The sequence below is a fragment of the Vipera ursinii genome (assembly GCF_947247035.1).
Source record: "Vipera ursinii genome assembly, chromosome: 10".
NCBI classification, from domain to species: domain Eukaryota; kingdom Metazoa; phylum Chordata; class Lepidosauria; order Squamata; family Viperidae; genus Vipera; species Vipera ursinii.
Window position 1 is genome coordinate 13,813,675 of NC_139520.1, and position 18,276 is coordinate 13,831,950.

General features: G+C 44.8%; 1 protein-coding gene across 6 annotated transcripts in view; it reads right to left on the reverse strand.

The window, feature by feature from the left end:
• RIPOR1 (RHO family interacting cell polarization regulator 1) overlaps positions 1 to 18,276 on the reverse strand; it is a 95,903-nt gene that overhangs the window by 26,925 nt on the left and 50,702 nt on the right. For all 6 annotated transcript variants that reach the window (XM_083370737.1, XM_083370736.1, XM_083370738.1 and 3 more), the window contains exon 2: positions 1,748 to 1,874. In XM_083370737.1, coding sequence (XP_083226863.1) covers positions 1,748 to 1,851 — 104 coding nt within the window. In that variant the 5' untranslated portion in view covers positions 1,852 to 1,874. The remainder of the gene's footprint in view (positions 1 to 1,747; positions 1,875 to 18,276) is intronic.

Sequence of the window (18,276 nt, forward strand, 5' to 3'; positions counted from 1 at the left end):
TTGGACATTAGAGATGTTAAACTGACATGTATGTCTTCTGTTGTTGTTGTTATTCTATTTAATGAACATTCTGGAACGCTCATTGGGGCATCTGCTTTTGCAAAATCCAAGTAATTTTAATATATACATTTGCATAAAGACACTTCCACGAGCATGAAAGCTTTTTCTGGGTTAGTTTTTCTATCACTAAAGTTTTGCCTCTTGATCATGGGGTCAGGGCCTTTTTCCTTCTTTTTTTTCAGCTGACAGGCTTTGAGGTCTGAACGAGTTTGAAAACCCATCATCTAGGAGACTGCATAAACCAGAAAAATGGCTTTGATCCCCTCTAAAACCCGTCATCTAGGAGATTGCATAAACCAGACAAGTGGCTCTGAGCCCTTCTAAGATCCATTAGTGATGCACAAAAAAATGTTCCTCATCGTGAGGAAAGCCAGCCATGTGGTGTGTTGCAAGGAGAAGCGACTCAGAATGTAGGGACTACCAACAGATCTTCATCCCACACTAGGCTTTGAAAGCTGGAGACAAAACGGCCAATTCTTTCCTCCTAAGAGAAGAAATTTAGGTATGAGTGGTTCCCACTTCTACTTAAGAAGAAAACCACTCATCTCAAAGCTGCCCCAATCAAATCACTCCCTAGATTTTGGCCAAGTCTCATTCACCCATAGTTTGACTTTGGGCCAGGATTTACCTCTCACCCCAACCTTCCTTCCGCAATAATTATGAGGGAAGAATCTCGTATGCCCCTTCAAGATTCTGAGCCAAGACTAAAAGGATTAAAAGATAATAGACAACTGCAAGGCATCGGAGAGCTGACCTGGATTCCTAAGACGACACTCTCCAGAGGCCTTCAACACCCAGGTTTTTCACTGGCCATTGGAATTTCATTATTCTCTTCTCAGTCCAAACTAGTCACCCATACACCAACTCATGGTAAGCCCGTTTACCAGCCATACTATTTTAAACTGGCATGGCTATCGTGGGTCATTATTTCCAGGTGCTGCAATCAAGCTAGTCTCCTTCGGCAAAAATTAGCCGCAGCCTAAAAGCTTTGCTCCGTAATGCGTGTTTGCGTTTTTGGACTAGGAAGGGTTTTTTTCCACTAGATAATTTTACATCTTTCCCGTACTAAGCGTAAAACAAAGGAAACATGGAAAATCTGACCACAGGAAAAGACAATGGCCTGCTCTTTATGTAATTTTTTTAATCATAAGGGGCCAATCATTACTTAACTGAATAGCTAACGATTCAAGGCCCACTTTTTATCTCAGACCAAAGATGGGGTGCTTTAGATGGAGTATTTTTCACCCCTCAATTTTTGCTCCCGTATAAATGCTCAGGTTGTGTTAAATTCCAGGACTTTACCGGGGGGGGGGAGCTTACCTGCCCAGAGGAATAAACAAAGGTGTAGCTGGAGAAAAAAAAAATAAAGATTTGGAGAAACAGAGCAAGAGAGAGGTAAGAGGCAAATTTAAAATAATTTGCTTTCTGGGGAAGAGAAACGTTGCAATTGCTATGGGGATTTTTCGGTGGGCACCTGTAAAATGTTCTAAAGTAGGGTTGAAGAGAACAAACAGAACTTTACAAAACCAAACAGGCTGTCCTTTTAGCCATCTGCATTTGTTTTTTCCAAATATATGATGTTTACCCCCAGGGCTCCTTTGGTGCAATTCGCCAGCAAGAACCATGCTGGAAATCAGAGGCTTCCCTGATTATCTCCGTTGCTTGGAGACATTTTTGCTAAGCCTACCTGAAAGATTTGTCCTGGGAAGAGTTGACCCCTGCAAACGACTGGCTCCTATTGATCCTGACCACCAGACTGCGCCGCTGGGGTCGTACAGAGAGGGACATCATGGAATTCCACTGGGAGGGACTCCCTACAAAACAAACCAGGAATATTAAACCAGCTGAGCTTCCAAATCAGTTACAAAATTTTCCAGGTTGTCCATTCGTGCGAGTGTATGTCAATCCTTTGCGGCTAACTGAAACCACCTGAAACGAACTACAGGTTACAGCTGTTCATTCAGCGACTGTTCAAAGTTACAACAGGGCTGGGGGAAAAAGCAACTTACAACTGGTCCTCACACTTATGACCATTGCAACATTCTCACAGTCGTAAGATTTGGGTACTTGGCCACTGGCATGTATTTATGATGGCTGCAGCATCCTTGCGTCGTGGGACCACCATTTGGGAATCTTCCCAACTAGCTTCTGACAAGCCAAGTAAATGAGGAAAGGTAGATTCGTTTAATGACTGTGAGATCCACTTAATAGCAGCAGTGGTTCATTTAACAACCATGATAAAAAAGGCAGAAAATTGAGTGTGGCTCACTTAACAACTGCCTGGCTTAACAACGGAGATTCTGGTCCGAGTTGTGATCATATGCTGAGGAGTAAATGTATATTGCTATGCTATGTTCACTGCCCAGAATTAGATCGGGAACCATATATAACAGGTAGTCCTCGACTTACTAGCACAACTGAGTCCAAAATTTCTGTTGTTAAGTGAGACATTTGTTAAGTGAGTTTTGCCCCATTTTACGACCTTTCTTGCCACGGATGTTAAGTGAATCACTGCAGGTGATAAGTTAGCAACCCGGTTGTTAAGTGAATCTGGCTTCCCCATTGACTTTGCTTGTCAGAAGGTTGCAAAAGGGGATCCCGTGACTTCGGGACACAGCAACAGTCATAGGTATGAACCAGTTGCCCATTTCGATCATATGGATGTTACAGAGGTCACAACTGTGGAAAACGGTCAAAAGTCACATTTTTCTGTGCCATTGTAACACTGAACAGTCACTAAATGAACCGCTGTAATTCAAGGAGTACCTGTACATGCATTGTCCTTTATGGCTCGCAGGCAAAGGCATCCCAATCTCCGCACTCATTATCAAGAGTTGCTGCCTAACCCAGGGGTAGGCAACCTTGGCTCTTTTATGACTCATGGACTTCAACTCCCACAATTCCTGAGCCAGCATGAGGGAATTATGGCCCATTCATGACTCGTGGACTTCAACTCCCAGAATTCCTGAGCCAGCCATGCTGAGGGGAAAGGAAGAGGTTTCCATGCTGGCTCAGGAATTCTGGGAGTTGAAGTCCACGAATCATAAAAGAGCCAAGTTTGCCTACCCCTGGCTTAACCCAAGAGTCAAAAAACAGGCACGGGAGAGAATTCAATTCCTTCCTGGAAGAGGAGAGCAACAGGCAGGAAGCTATCACGAACTAAGCAGAATTCTGGAGAAAACACCCCAACCGGCTCTACAAACATATCCTCAGACACCTCATGCTGTCTAGCAAATTTAGACTCAACAGGGATGAAAATGAGTCAGTAACAAGGACGGGGCCAAAAGCGCTCTATTATTTTCCCATCAATATTTACAATCACTAGTTCTCAGCTGGGAGAGTTCCGCCTCTTCCCGAATTATGTGCTGGGTGGGGCTGAGCTTGCCAAGAAGCAAAGACAAGGAACAGAAAATAAGATCCAACACTCCATCAACTAGTTTTTGGGTAGTCCTCAATTTACGAACGCAATTTCCATTGCTAAGTGAGTTGTGCCCAATTTTACGACCTTTTTTTTTTTGGTCATGGTTGTCAAAACGAATCATGGCGGTTGTTAAGTGAATCGTACGGTCACTAAGCGAATCCAGCTCCGCCTCCCCCCCCCCTGACTGCTTGTGGGAAGCTGGCTGGGAAGGTCGCAAACGGAGATCCCGTGACCCCGGGAGAGCGCAACCATCATAAAAACACACCAGTTGCCAAGCCCCTGATTTTTGATCATGTGATCCTGGGGATGTTGTGGCAGGTGCAACTGCGAGGACGAGTCATAAGGCACTTTTTAAAGTGCCACCGTAACTTCTAATCGTCACTACCTGAATGGTTGTAAGCCGAATATTTCCTTCATCTGATACCCAGATTTCCTTATTTCAACGTTTGGTCATACTCTAATAGGCAAAGGTATGCAATTGTTCGCTTCCAAGCACGGGATATCTTTTAGAAACTAAAATTAAAAAAAAACCACCCAAAGTTATTAAAAAGGCTCTGGGGATTCTGTATCCACTGGTATTGCAGGTTGGCAAAACTACAACCCGTGTTCAGTTCTGGAAAAGGCAGTTCAAGTGAGAACACAATTGCCCAGTGGCAGGAACTGAACGGCAAAATAAAACAGAGCATCATCACATCACGCCATATTAGTTTCAGCCGTAATGATGATTGATGATGTGTGTTTTAGGAACTGACTGAAATACACAACAGGAAGTAATATTGCTACAGTTTCCTATCAAGTATAACCTGTAAATCTAGTCTAATTATAGACAAACAGATTTATGTTATGCATTTCCCACATGTATCCATCGAGATGTTTGCTTAAACTGTATTTGTTTCAACTCAATACTGGTGTATCAGTTATTTTACTAACCGATCGAGTGTCTTTATTGCATATTTTTGTTTTGCTTCCCTCCAGAATATTCTTTCACTGTTTTCTACTGACTTTCCTGTCCTGACCAGCTATTTGTTTTGATTCTGCTGGTGCTTAGCCAGAGACGGAGACAGAAACAGTTTACTCAAAGGTCTACATCAGGGGTGTCAAACTCAATTTCATTGAGGGCCACATCAGCATTGCGGTTGCCCTCAAGGGGCCGGGTGGGCATGGCCTACTAGGTGGGTGTGGCTAGAGTGCGTATGGCCTACTGGGTGAGCATGGCCAGTTCTACATCGTTCGCATCAAGGGTGCCTATGGGGGCCTGGGCAGGAGTGGGACAGATCTCAGGGTCTCTGGCAGAAAGAGGGTCTCTGGGCCAGGGCCAAGGCAGTGGGGGCCGTTCCCTCACTGTTTCCAGGATGGCTTCATGGGCCACATGAAACCACTTTGCGGGCCGGATCTGGCCCCCGGGCCTTGTGTTTGACATGTCTGGTCTACATCCTCATTGGGGACTTTGTGAGATGGCATAAAAAGAGGAGGTGTTCTGCAAAGGGCAAATCACAAAGTATTTCCTTTTTCCTACGTTAGAAAGAAGGCCAACAGGATCCAAAAGTCCGTTAATTTAGGAAAATGTAAGAAAGATCACTTGGAAAGGGAACAACTGAAGATGAAAGTCCATGTGTCTTCCAATCCGGAGTGGGAACTGAGAAGGATGTAATGCTCTAAAAACAAGTGTTTTTATAGTATCGAGCAATTAAAATCAAGTGGCCTCCTCACCAGATGGATTACGTGAAATTGTTCTGAATCTAACTCTTTTTTAAAAAAATTCTGACTGATGGAAGGAGAAGAGAAAAAAAAAAAAAACAGGTAATGGAGCAAATGGTGCACTACCAACACCAAAGTAAATTTACTTCTGGCCCAGAGCTTTGACATCTGAATAACAGCTTCCTGGCTGATACACGTAAATGAAGACACAGCCAACCATACAGAAGAACTGCCTTCTTCCTACTTATTCCCACTGCTCCATATATTTGGATGTCATCCAAACCAAGTTAACCAGCACTCAGCCAACACATTTTTTTCAACTAATAGCTAAATCATGCCATTCTAGCAGAGAGAGGCCCATCAGGATGCTAGGCCGCCTCTACCCACAGAAAACAAGCCATACAGAAATTGTGAGCCAACACTACTTCATTCTTGGTTAATGAGAGCTGTAACCAAGAGTGGAGCAGCGTCGGGTCACAAGTGCAATAGTGCCCCAATTAAAAAATTAAGAAGGAGTAGTAGCAATCCCAAGTAGCAAACGGCTTTCTACCAGGCCCTTCAATTAGATCACTCAACAAGTTCTGCCTTGATTTTTCAACCTCTTCCTCTTCCTCTCCTCTAACTCCTCCAATTTTTCCACTAATTCCAACCGGTCTTTAGACACTACAAGGTTAGAATGAAAGAATTACAAAGTCTGCCTAATTCTGTCCTCTGGTCTGCTCTGGCTGCTAGAAGCTGGTCTTGCGCTAAAGGCAGAGTAGACAGCAAACACAGGAACCAGCTTCCTTACGCACAGTCTCCGTGGGCCAAGCAGAGTCACCGAGTCTGTGAAAGTAACTGTAAAATTCCAAAGCCCTACCTGGAGGTTGAAAATACCTGTCAGGTCCTCGGAGCCCCTAGGATGCAGAACCTCAGTCTCAAGGAGGTGAGGTTCTAAGTTTTACCGTGGCCTCCAAATTCGGTGGGGAAAGACACTTTCCCATTTCTGAACACACCGTATGCATACCGTTTGGCAAGTAGGAGACATCCTGGTCCCTTCCATTCAGGGCTGGGCTCCACTCGTACATTCCTAGCATTACAAAGATAATCAGCAACTGGTACTGTCAACAGCAGAGGCGTGGAAGGTCAGGAGGTCCTCCTCACGGGCTGACTAAGAGGCAGGTGAGTAAAGCACCCAGCATTGTAGTTTATTACACTAAGAATAAGTTAAGAGAGGAGTGGAGTGGATTCCCTTGGACCACTAGGATTTCTACATATTTCTTTTTTAAAGTTCAGAAAATGCTAGCTACGAACCTATTTGTAGCAGGATACCTTGGCAAGAGCAGCTCATACCCTGACCATCACCCCTTTAGAACAGGGGTCCCCAATCCCTGAGCCGCAGACAGTCCACGGCCTGTTAGGAACTGGAGTAACAGCGGGAGGCGAGCTACAGGCAAGCGAGCCAAGTTTCACAGTAGTCCTCAAATTACAACAGTTCACTGCAATGTCCCAGGGTCCCTCGATCACCTTTTGCGACCTTCTGACAAAGCAAAGCCAACGGGGAAGCCAGCTTCATGTCACAAACGTGTTGCTCACTTAACAACTGCGATGGTTCACTTGACAATTCTGGCAAGAGAGGTCATAAAATGAGACAAAACTCAACAACTGTCTCACTTAGAAACAGATATTTTGGGCTCAATTATGGTCGTGAGCCAAGGACTACCTGCATCATAGTATTTTCCCCCTTTGCGCTGCCAACCGAGCCACAGTTCTGAATTCCCATGGCTTCTCTCTTACCACCAGAGGTGACACATAAGATTTTTATCTGCTGAAAATGGTTCCACTCTTTCTGACACATTGTGGCTTCAATTTGCGTTGGCTCAGGCTTCAAAGCCTTGTTTAATTAAGTCAATGCCAACCCTAAAGCCTGCTCGAGCTAAAAACACACACACACACGTGCACACATACATGCAGACACACAAAAGATGTTTCAAAAGATGTGCAAGCAAAACTTCAGAAAGTGTAAGAAGCAGCGCAGTCTTCAGATGAATGCAGTCGAACCAGCAAAAGCTATCTATGTCTGCTGACACTCAATCAGCCCATAAATTAATTGCTACTCCAGGCTGGGCTGGAAAAAAAACAACAACCACCCAAGCAATTTGGGGACGAACTGTGAAAACACAAAGCAAATTTTAAAAACCCACATCTTTGGTTTCAAGACTTGCTGTCTCTTTCTTTTTTTTAAAAAAAAAAAGGGGGGGAAGGAAAAAGAAACATGTTTGTTGTATTTAACATTGCATAATCACCACAAACATTTAACTGAAAAGGAATACAATTAAAGTGTATTTTGAACTGGACAAGAACACTGAGGCTCTTAAATTTTCAAGAACATCTTACCATTTTTCACGGTTTGTCAATAGCGGTTTATGGTTTACTGTGCGATGCGAACCTGGCCAACTACAAAGAAAACTATGGTTGAATACAAAAAGTGGATTTATCTGTACATTTTAGCTGTAACTATCAGTCTGCCTAAGGAATAATTTGTCTAGAGCAGGGGTCAGCAACCTGAAACAGTGAAAGAGCCACTCGGAACCGGTTCCCTCACAAAAGGAAAAACTGGGAGCCGCAAAAAATGTGTGCACATGCGCATACATGCGCGCATGCGCAGAACAGGGTTTGACTGAAGAGTGGAGCCAAGGCGAGATATGTACCTACCCTGCATATTTGAATTGATTGGTTGAACCTTTTTAGTCCCACTTTTTTAGTCCCACTTTTTTTTTTAGACTGCACATGGCAGAGGACTGGGAGCCGCAGGAGACGGCTGAAAGAGCCGCATGTGGCTCCGGAGCCGCGGGTTGCAGACCTGTGGTCTAGAGATTTATAGAGGCAATTAGGAAAGGGTTTTAGAGACCAATGCCGGCTGCAAGAAACAGTCAAGGCAAGCAAGGAAACAAAAATAATTTTCCTAGATATTCCTACTAGCTTTTTAGCAATGGAATATGAGTTTGGGCAACAAAAGACATTCAGCACTTTTCTAAAATGAGCCCACCTATGAGAAACCCACCAAAATACGATCCCATCTTCAATTGGAGGTGGTACAGTCTGTCTCAGGACTGCTGTATTTCATCCTGTGGATTAACTCAGGGCTTTGAAGCATCCTAAATAAATCTCAGAGGGCAATAAGGAAAACTTCCCAATGGCTGGCACGCTATTCACAGAAGGAAGAGGAAAGCTGATTAGATGGGATTGATACTAATTTAGCCTGCTCCTTTGCTCAGTTCCAAGTTTAGCTGCTTGAATAGATCCTCAAAGGCAATCCTTTGGAAAACCTGGTGTAGTTTTTATTAAGCCCAATGAGTCACAAATCCTGATTTAATCAAAGACTGGCATGAATCACCCAGGGATTTTTATTTTTTTAGCGGTAGTGGGGGATGGCGAAGGGTGTGGAGGGGGCAGATGATCAAAACTTTCTAGGAGAGAAGAACAGGCTACAGAAATTCTTGAGAAATGGAAGAACACGTCCTGAGCTGTCTTTCCATCCACACCCAGGGGCTGCCCTTATGGGTCCTCTGGGGGTTTGTACTCAGGCTATTGAAAGTACGAAGTTACTTACAAACATGAGCCAACATGTCTATCTTCTATGGTCATCAAGAAGGAGAAATGGGAAGCTAGAAATAAAGTGTCTCTAAAGAGGGGATGATCAACATGATGACCATCTCAATGTATCTCCAAGCTTCTTCAGGGAAGCCTATCATCTTCTTCCATAGATTTACAGTATCGGTAAAACAACTCGAAGCTAACATTTGGCAAAGCACCAGCTCAAGCATCATCTTTATTAATAGAACCTTTGAGCTCTCTATAAAAAAATGAATAAAAGTGGTGGTTGCTTTAAACGGGTGCATGCCAACACCCCAAGAAACAACAAAGTAGGTTGGGGGGAGACCCACACAATAAATGGCTAGATTGATAGACTCTACAGAAGCTGGTCTTTGCAGTTACACGGACTATTTAGCACCGGCAATAGCAAGTTATTTATACAAACTTTCCCATGAAGATTCTGGAGTGCCATTTGAGTTCCTAGAGCACAGGTCTGCAACCCGCGGCTCCCAGTCCTCTGCCACGCGCAGTCAAAAAAAAAAAAGTGGGACTAAAAAAGTTCAAACAATCAATTCAAATATGCGGGGTAGGTGCATATCTCGCCTTGGCTCCACTCTTCAGTCAAACCCTGTTCTGCGCATGCGCGCATGTATGCGCATGTGCACACATTTTTTGCGGCTCCCAGTTTTTCCTTTTGTGAGGGAACCGGTTCCGAGTGGCTCTTTCACTGTTTCAGGTTGCTGACCCCTGGACTAGAGCAAGAGAAAATTATTGTAGCTGGCTGGAGATAAACCTTGAAAGCTGGTCTTACAGGATCAGAGGGGGTGATAGGGATTAACTTTGCAAGTTAAATAGTTGGAGTTTTCTTTTTCCTTGCAACACGCCAATCTTGTTTTCTCGTCAAGCAATTTTTTGCAGAGTCTTTCCGTTTTAAGGTCAAGGTTTGTCTTTCAAAGGAGCCCTGATTTCTCCAGGGGCAACGTGCTAGAAATGCCTAGCTTCCCCCCCTTGAGAACAAACATCTGGAGAAGGCAAGTAGGGGATGATGTGCTATGAACACGAACTGCTGGCACGGTGGCTTCGAAAAAGAAGACGCTGTCATGTACAACATGAGTTGTAACCTCAGTGCACTTTGTCCCCAGGCCTCCTTTACCTTAGGAAAGGCATTCAACACCTTAACACAGTGATGGCAAACCTTTTAGAGACCCGAGTGGCCAAACTGCAGCCCAAAACCCACTTATTTATCGCAAAGTGCCAACACGGCAATTTAATCTGAATACTGAGGTTTTAGTTTAGAAAAAAAAAACTTGTACATTTAACTTCTTTTGTCTTAAAAGAAAAACACAATAACAAAACTTTCAATGATACAAACAACTTTTTACTGAAAGGTAAAAGTTTGCATTTGGCATGCTTTTGAACAATTCATGTGATTTTTGCTGTCGAGTGCTTGCTGATAATTTGTCTAACCTTGGCTTATACTTTGTAAGCTTGAGAGCAACACATGCAGTCTTCTGTTACTCTGTTGCTGGTGTCAGATTTGATATAACTCAAAGCTGAAAAACAGTGTGCTCACTCTGGAGGCTTGATTTGGCTAGGAAGCGGCTTGAGAAATGCCTTTTTCCTATGAAAATGTAGCCAAAGAGCGAGGTGTGCGTGCCTACAGAGAGGACTCCGAGTGCCCCCTCTGGCACATGTGCCATAGGTTTGCCACCACTGCCTTAACACATTCTCTGCATGCACCAGAACGGTTCTCTGGACCTGCTGTCAGTCACAGGTTCAAACCTTCTTGGCTTTCAATTTTTTTTTACAGGTAGGAATAATGCTTGTTCAGAAGCCTAGCCTAGTCTACCACGTCTACCAATCTACCATGGCTGACTCACCACTGTACATACATGACTGAGAAGAGGATATTTTTTTTTCCGCTTGAGTTGCCCACTTGCCTGCTTTTTGGGTTTATACCCCAGGACTACATCAGAAGCAAGAACTCCCGAAGCCAGAAGACTTGCAGTGGACATAGCAGAACCAATCAGTTGACCAAAGTGGTGACTGCAGCCCTAAGATCAGAAGGCATATAGGAAGAACTGCAATGTCTGGCATGAATAGCACCTGGAAGAATGAAGACATCAGCCTTACAGCTGAATGCAGATTAGTTAATGCAACAATTTTTCCCCCCAATTGCTATTTATAGCTATGAAACCTGGACTCTGGAAAAGGCTGATAGGAGAAGGGTGGATGCCTTTGAACTGTGGTGCTGGAGGCGACAATTACACATCCCACGGACTGCAAAAATAACAAAGAAAGAAGTCCTAGACTGAACCTCACCAAAAAGATCACTTGAAGCCAAGATCGCCAAAAAGAAGCTGCCATACTTTGGTCATGCTGTGCAAGCTGACTCATTCGATCGTCAATCGTGCTGGGCGTGATCAGCGGAAAAAGGAGAAGGGGCCCACCCTAATACATGCCGGCTGGACACTAGAAAAGATGACAATGAGATGACCATGGAGGATCTGAAGCAGGCAGTGGGATACAGAAGGGCCTGGATGTGGCATTCAGAGACCAGTCAACGCAGGGTGTCCCAAATATGTCTGTCTGCCTACGCAGAGTTTATTGTATTTATACAGTTTTAACAAGCAGGAAATACGCACAGCAAAAGCATTGTTTATTGGCGTACTCCCTAGTCAATCTTAGAGAACATCGGAATCATCCAAGGCAGGGCAGAGTCTCTCTTATCTAGCTGGTTCTTTGCAGTGCTTGGCCAGGCTAATTGGAATGAGCTCATGACATATGGAACAAGATACTAAGGCAGGCAGTTTGCTGCGCAGGGTCCCTTCATATCCTTGACCTCCATCTCTTTTTGTTTGTTTGTTTGTTAAAGACATATTTGGGACACCCTGCATTGACTGGTCTCTGAATCCCACACATGGGGAGTGCTGAGGGTCAGACACGACTGAACGACTGACAAGGACGATGGACCCAGCAGAAAGAAAACAGGATCCCGAGGAACAACAATGCTTCTTATTCTCCTTGAGTGGTCCTGAGCTCTCACTTCAGCCTCTCCCCTTGCCTGCTTCTGGGCTTCCACTGAAATGAAAGAAGCCCAGATTGTGGCACTGGAGAAAGTGATGCAGATATGAATTGTGGGTTCCTGCCATCGGGCAGCCGGAGTGATAAGATCACAAACTTTGGGGGTGCGAGAATGAAACAAAGGGACTGGGTTGGGAGGAAAGGCCAGTCTCCCTTTCAGCACAGTGTAGATGAGGTTTTGTTTTTAAAGAAAGGGCCTCTCTCTTCCTCCTGTCTGGCTAAGTCCTTACGAGCAAGCCGAACAATGGGAGGAAGTTGGGGCGTCAACAGGAGGCCGGCAGAGCAAAGGCGCCTGCAATGTGTGTTCTTCCTGCTGCAGCAAGCTTAAGTTACACCACCTTCTTCTGGCTCTGCTGGTTTGCTGACACTCGTCTTTAAGGAGTCTTCTTCCTCCAGGCACTTCACAGTCCTAAGGTCAACAATCTGGAGCGGAGAAAGCTGAACTGCGGTCCCTGTTGCTCTGTTTCCTCGCTTTCAATAAAATAAGCTTCTCCAGCAGCACAGAGCACCCTGTGAAGGAGTTCTCTGCACAACAGCCGGTACTTTTAAGGATCTGCTTTACACCGTCCATTTCCCACTGCAAAGATTACCACTTATCATGTATAGGCAACTTACTGCCTTTCAGATAATACTGCAATTCCCCAGCAGTTCCCACCATCACTAACAACTTTTCCAATATGACCCATGGTGAGGGATGCTGGACAGGCTGTTTAGCATTACCCAGAGAAGTACATGTACCCCCCCCCAAAAAACAACAACACAAAGATGTAATTGTTAGAAAGCAAGCAAGCTCCATCGTTTTCCCGGCGCTATCATGCAACTTCTCTGGATAATTCAATTTTCTAACATTTTAGAAAAAATGCCCCCGTGTCATTTCAGTCATGATTATAATTCTATCAGATGAGTCATTAATATGCACAATGCACACACACACACACACACACACACAGAGAGAGAGAGAGAGAGAGAGAGAGAGAGGGAGAGAGAGAGAGAGAGAGAACTTAGTTATCATCACTTGTCAAACTGTACTTCCAACAACTATGAACTGGCTGGCACCAACTGCATATTTTCAGGAAATTGGGTGGATGGCGTGTTGTCATAAGGACTAGACACTTTTCGTCATTTCAAACCAAGGGCTTGGATCCTTTTTCCCAGGTCTGCATGGAATCCTAAAGCTCCAGAATGTGCAAGGGAAGTCTTTTTGAATCCAGAGCAAAAAGATTAACCTCTTGGTGCCACACGTTCCTTTCTCAAATTGTCATTCGTTTATTAAAAATACGAGGATTGACATATGAGCCAGAAAAGGCTTAAGGGTGGAGAGAGCTAAATCAAGAGGTAGTGAAACTCCAGGTCCAGAGGAAGCATACCACAATTACCAATTCCTAAGGTGACTAACAAGTAAGTTCTGGAGCTAATAACAGCAGACATGTCAGTGGAAGGCAAATACTGCAAAAATGTGTCTCGCTTATTTTGGCCATGTCAGGCGGGGAGGGGGAATTCACTGGAGAAAGCAATTATGTTGGGAAGAGTTAGCCGTAAAAGGAAACCAGGCCGCCAAAGAACACGGTGGCTGAACACCGTCAAAGCTGAGACCAGGCAGAGCACAGAACAACTCAAAGAAGCAGTGCAAGATACCTCAGGGATACCTCAGGGACCACCTGCTGCCGGCATCAACTCCCCTCCGCCCTGTGCGTTCCCACAGAGAGGGCCTCCTCAGGGTGCCGCCAGTCAAGGAATGCCGACTGGTGGCCCCCAGGGGGAGGGCCTTCTCTGTGGGCGCTCCGGCATTATGGAACCAACTGCCGGTGGAGCTCCGGACGGCATCAGACCTCCGAACTTTCCGTCGAGGCCTGAAGACCCACCTATTTGAAATGGCTGGTCTGGCCTGACGGGGGATTATGGGTTTTAATTTGTCGTTTTAGATTTATATTACTGTTTTTAACTGGGCATGGGTTTAATCTTTTTTTAATTTTTGTATTGTCTTTTTTATATATGCCCTGTGAACCGCCCTGAGTCCCTACTAAGGAGAAGGGCGGTATACAAATTAAATAAAACTTGAAACTTGAAACTTGAAGATGGGAAGAAACCTGACTCACAGAATTGTCAAGGCACAACTGAATGGATAACGATATCATCATCACAAGACTAATAGGCGAAGAGACATCTGGACCAGGGTGGATTCAAAAGACCGGGCGTCTGATAATGCAGATACAGCTGTAACCCAGGAAAGAGACCCAAGTTCACATTAAGAGAGGCCAGCTTGCTCCCTTATAGCAACAGAATGAGACGGTGCCCCATTCCTGCCAGCAAGGCTGAATCCTCCTTGCCAAGAGGCCTCTCCATCTGCCATGGCTTCGGCCAGCGTTTATTATTGGTAACTGGCAATTTAAAATGGGACGGGGAGAAGCCTCTTGGGAGGGCAGGAGAGAGAAAACATGAAGGGGAAACTTCAAAGCAATCGACTCATAAGCATGCACTGGATTGCTTTCTTAACTGTCGCGACAGAAACGGGACACAGCTCACCCTGCTCCTTCAAACTGAGGCCGAGAATTAGTTGGAGGCAGCCAAAAGAGACAACAACAACAACAACAAACAAAAAAAACAGGCGCTGCCGAACAACCAGCCTGGAGAACACAGATCTGAAACCAAAGTGAGGTTTCGGTTCTACCAGCCTGGCGGTTGTGGTCCAGAAGCCAACAGAGAGGCCATCAAAAGCGCTGCGTGTCCTTCCTTGCTCTCTTTCCAAATTCAACATCATAATGCAACATCATAATGTTCATGATTTCCCTTTGCTGAATTTGCCAGCAGAGTTCAAAAGCTCTGCAAGACTCCTTTCGGGATGCAAATTCAAGTTTAGGATCTGTCCTATGAAACGTCCAGGTGGCCTGGGATTCCCTTAGGCCCATCAGACCTGCCCAGCTATTAACATCTTCTCTGCAAGGCCAACACCAACATCTGGCAGCTACCAGCACCCCCAATTCTTGATGGGACTCTCTGCTGACTGCCCGCCTTGACTCTCCACATCTCACCATGCCTAGCATTCCAAGTTAAGACCACAGAACTGAGGATCAAACACTTAAGTGTCCTCCCAGAGCATTGCAGAGATTTAGAAGATTGGATAGACTTGACACGGCCATATTTTTTGAGGCCTCCAATCACAATTATCAGGCACTTCTGCAGAACCAGAGGTCTATGAGAAAACACTTTTTGTTCCTTAATTCTGGAGTCAGCCCTGGCTCTACAGACCATTCTCTTAGGATTTCTACCTCTAGGGCTACGTAGGACTTTCTTTAAGATAGTACCTTAGTAGAATCTTCCTTCCAAAAAGGATCAACTTGTGGAACTGCCAGGTCATGGTGGTCCCAAAGGTGTTTTTCAAAACCAAGTAAGTCCAGTTGCCTTTTGAAAAGTATCTTTGGGATGATCAACTTGTGCCTGCTGATCGCAATGGAATCACAACAGTCTGTACTGTCCCCAACCAACAAGGATGACAAAAGATTTGGAATTAATATAGCTGGGTGGTGATAATTGAGAAAGAGTTAATACGGATTCTTACAGGGAAATGGTGAAAAATCTGTTCCTTCCTACTACTGAACACATCCTGAAAAACGTGGTGCTTGAAGAGTTGGGGTTCCAAGGCTATCTGAATTCTCATCCTTTCTCCAAAGAGAAAGAAGGAAGAAGATATCAAAAACCAACTGCAAGGACAATAGGGTCGAGAAGTCAATCTGACCTTGTTCATATCCCATCGCAAATACTATTTTTATTGTTCCTCGGTCAATTCTGCCAGCTGATATGACCAGCTAATTATCAATGAAACCTATGCTTACAGGCTCTGAAATCTTCCCCTAAGGATAACTCCTACACAGAAAGCGGCCTTTTAACATCAGGCTGTGCCAAGGGCATTCAAATTATTAACTCTGTTGCACCGATGCCAAGCCCTCCTTGATGGTCTTATTGCCTCGTGATGTTTTATTATACCACTTATAGCATAATGTAAGCTCTCTTGAATACTTCCCAACTCCAACAGCGGGACAAAAAAAATAAAGAACACGAAGATCACTGAAGACACGTTTTCCTTCTTCAACGAAGTTTAGATCAGGGGTGTCCAAGCTTGGCAACTTTCTGTGGACTTCAGCTCCCAGAATTCCCCAGCCAGCCCTGCTGGGGAATTGAAATTCACAGGTCTTAAAGTTGCCAAGGCTGGACACCCAATGGATTAGACGCTTCCAGAGATTCTAGTCACAGCAGCTAAGGACCTGCCCTTCTTCTTTTTCACAAACAAACACATGACTTTTAGTGCGGTGTCGACTGTGGCCGGTGTCCAAGTCTGCAGTCATGGAAAAGAGTCATATAAACTCACAACTCTGGAATTAGCTAGTTAGCAAAAAAAAAAAAAAAAAACCACCAAAAAGAGACTTGCAGAATTGAGGCACCAACGGATGTCTCCTCTAAAAATCTTGTTTGTTCTTTTACCACCACAAGAACATAGTTCTTTAATGCAGGGTTTATTCTCTTAAAAAAATGTTGTACAGGTAAGTCCTCAGCCACAATTGAGCCAAAGGTTCCTTTGCTAAGCAAGGCAGTGACTATGTGAGCTGTGCCTCATTTTACAACCTGTTATGCCACCGTTAAGTGAAACGTTGCACCTGTTAAATGAATCTGCTAAGCTTGTAAAGCCGCCCTGAGTCTTCGGAGAAGGGCGGGATATAAATGGAATTAAAATAAATAAATAAATAAAATCATTGCAGTTGTGAAGCGAATCTGGCTTTCCACACTGCCTGTCGGAAACCGGCTGGGAAGGTTACAAACGATCCCACGACTCCATAAGCACAAGTGGGTCCTCGACTTACAACAGTTCATTTAGTGACTGCTCAAAGTTACGACAACTCTGAAAAGGGTGACTTATCGCCGTTTTTTCACACGTACAACCATGCACACTTACATCCCCTTGGTACACCTGATCAAAATCTGGACGCTTGGCATATTTATGAGAGTTGCCATGTCCCGGGCTCACGTTGATCCAGCTTTTGCGAGCTTCTGACAAGCAAAATCAACGGGGGAGCTGTAGCAAGAAAGGTCATAAAAGGGGGCAAAACTCAGCTAGGAAATAGTTCCCGTAGCAACGTAAATTTTGGGCTCGATTGCAGTCGTAAGCCGAGGACTATCTGTACATGCCAGGGGCCAAGCGCCGGAATTTGAATCACGTCACCAGGGAGATGCTGCAGCTGTCGTAAGTGTGAAAACTGGGCATAACTCTGTTTTTTCAATGCTGCTGTAACTTCAGTCACTAAAGTAATGGCTGTTAAGTCAAGGACTCCCTGTACTACATTGGAGAGTAATGGGAAGCGAAGGAAAGTGCTTCTCTTTTTAAAAAAACCACCGAGAAGTGAAATTTTATCCTGACCAACCTCGATAAATATTAAAGGGAACGCTAGAACTGAAAGTTGAAAGCTGGACCATAAGAAAAGCCGAGCGCCAAAGAATTGAGGCCCTTGAGCTACGGTGCTGGAGAAGACTCCTGCGAGTCCCTTGGACTGGAAAGCGATCAAACCGGTCAGTCCTAGAGGAGATCAACCCTGACTGCTCTTTAGAAGGCCAGATCCTGAAGCTGAAACTCAAATACTTTGGCCACCTAATGAGAAGGAAGGACTCGCTGGAGAAGAGCCTAATGCTGGGAAAGATTGAGGGCAATAGAAGAAGGGGACGACAGAGAACGAGGTGGCTGGATGGAGTCACTGAAGCAGGAGGCGTGAGCTTAAATGGACTCCAGAAGATGGTAGAGGACAGGAAGGCCTGGAGGAACGTTGTCCATAGGGTCGCGATGGGTCGGACACGACTTCGCAACTAACAACAAGAACTGAAACCGAGGATGGATCTTCCTGGAAAAAATCTTCACCGTGACAAAAGACCAAGGCTTTGCTTGCTCACAACCCAAGTCAGGGTTTGTTTGTTCAACAAGCCACTGTCACAGTCAGTTCTGCTGATGAAGAAAGCAATCATCACTGGTTTATTCAAACCCTGCCTTGTTTTTCTTCCCCTTCCTCTGCCAGGGAATTGGGTGGGACAAAACAAACAAACAAACAAACAAAAAGTCAGGGACGTGACAATGATGCTGGGTTCAAACACGACGTGCCTTGGATAAAACAAAGAAAGATCGAGGAAAGAAGCCAAGAGTTCAAATTCTGGCTTGTGTGGTCCAAAATAAACCATCCTGCCTCAGGCTGGGCGTGCATAACGCATTCAGACAAAAACAAATTGCCTTTTATATGCAGTTTAGCCCTGCAGATGAACTACAGCTACACCTCGACTTACAATCGTTGCTTTAACGACTGTTCCAAGTCACAACGGCACTGCGAAAAGCGACCTACGACCAATTCTCACACTTACGACCGTCGCAGCATCCCCATGGTCCTGTGATCCAAATTCAGGCGCGT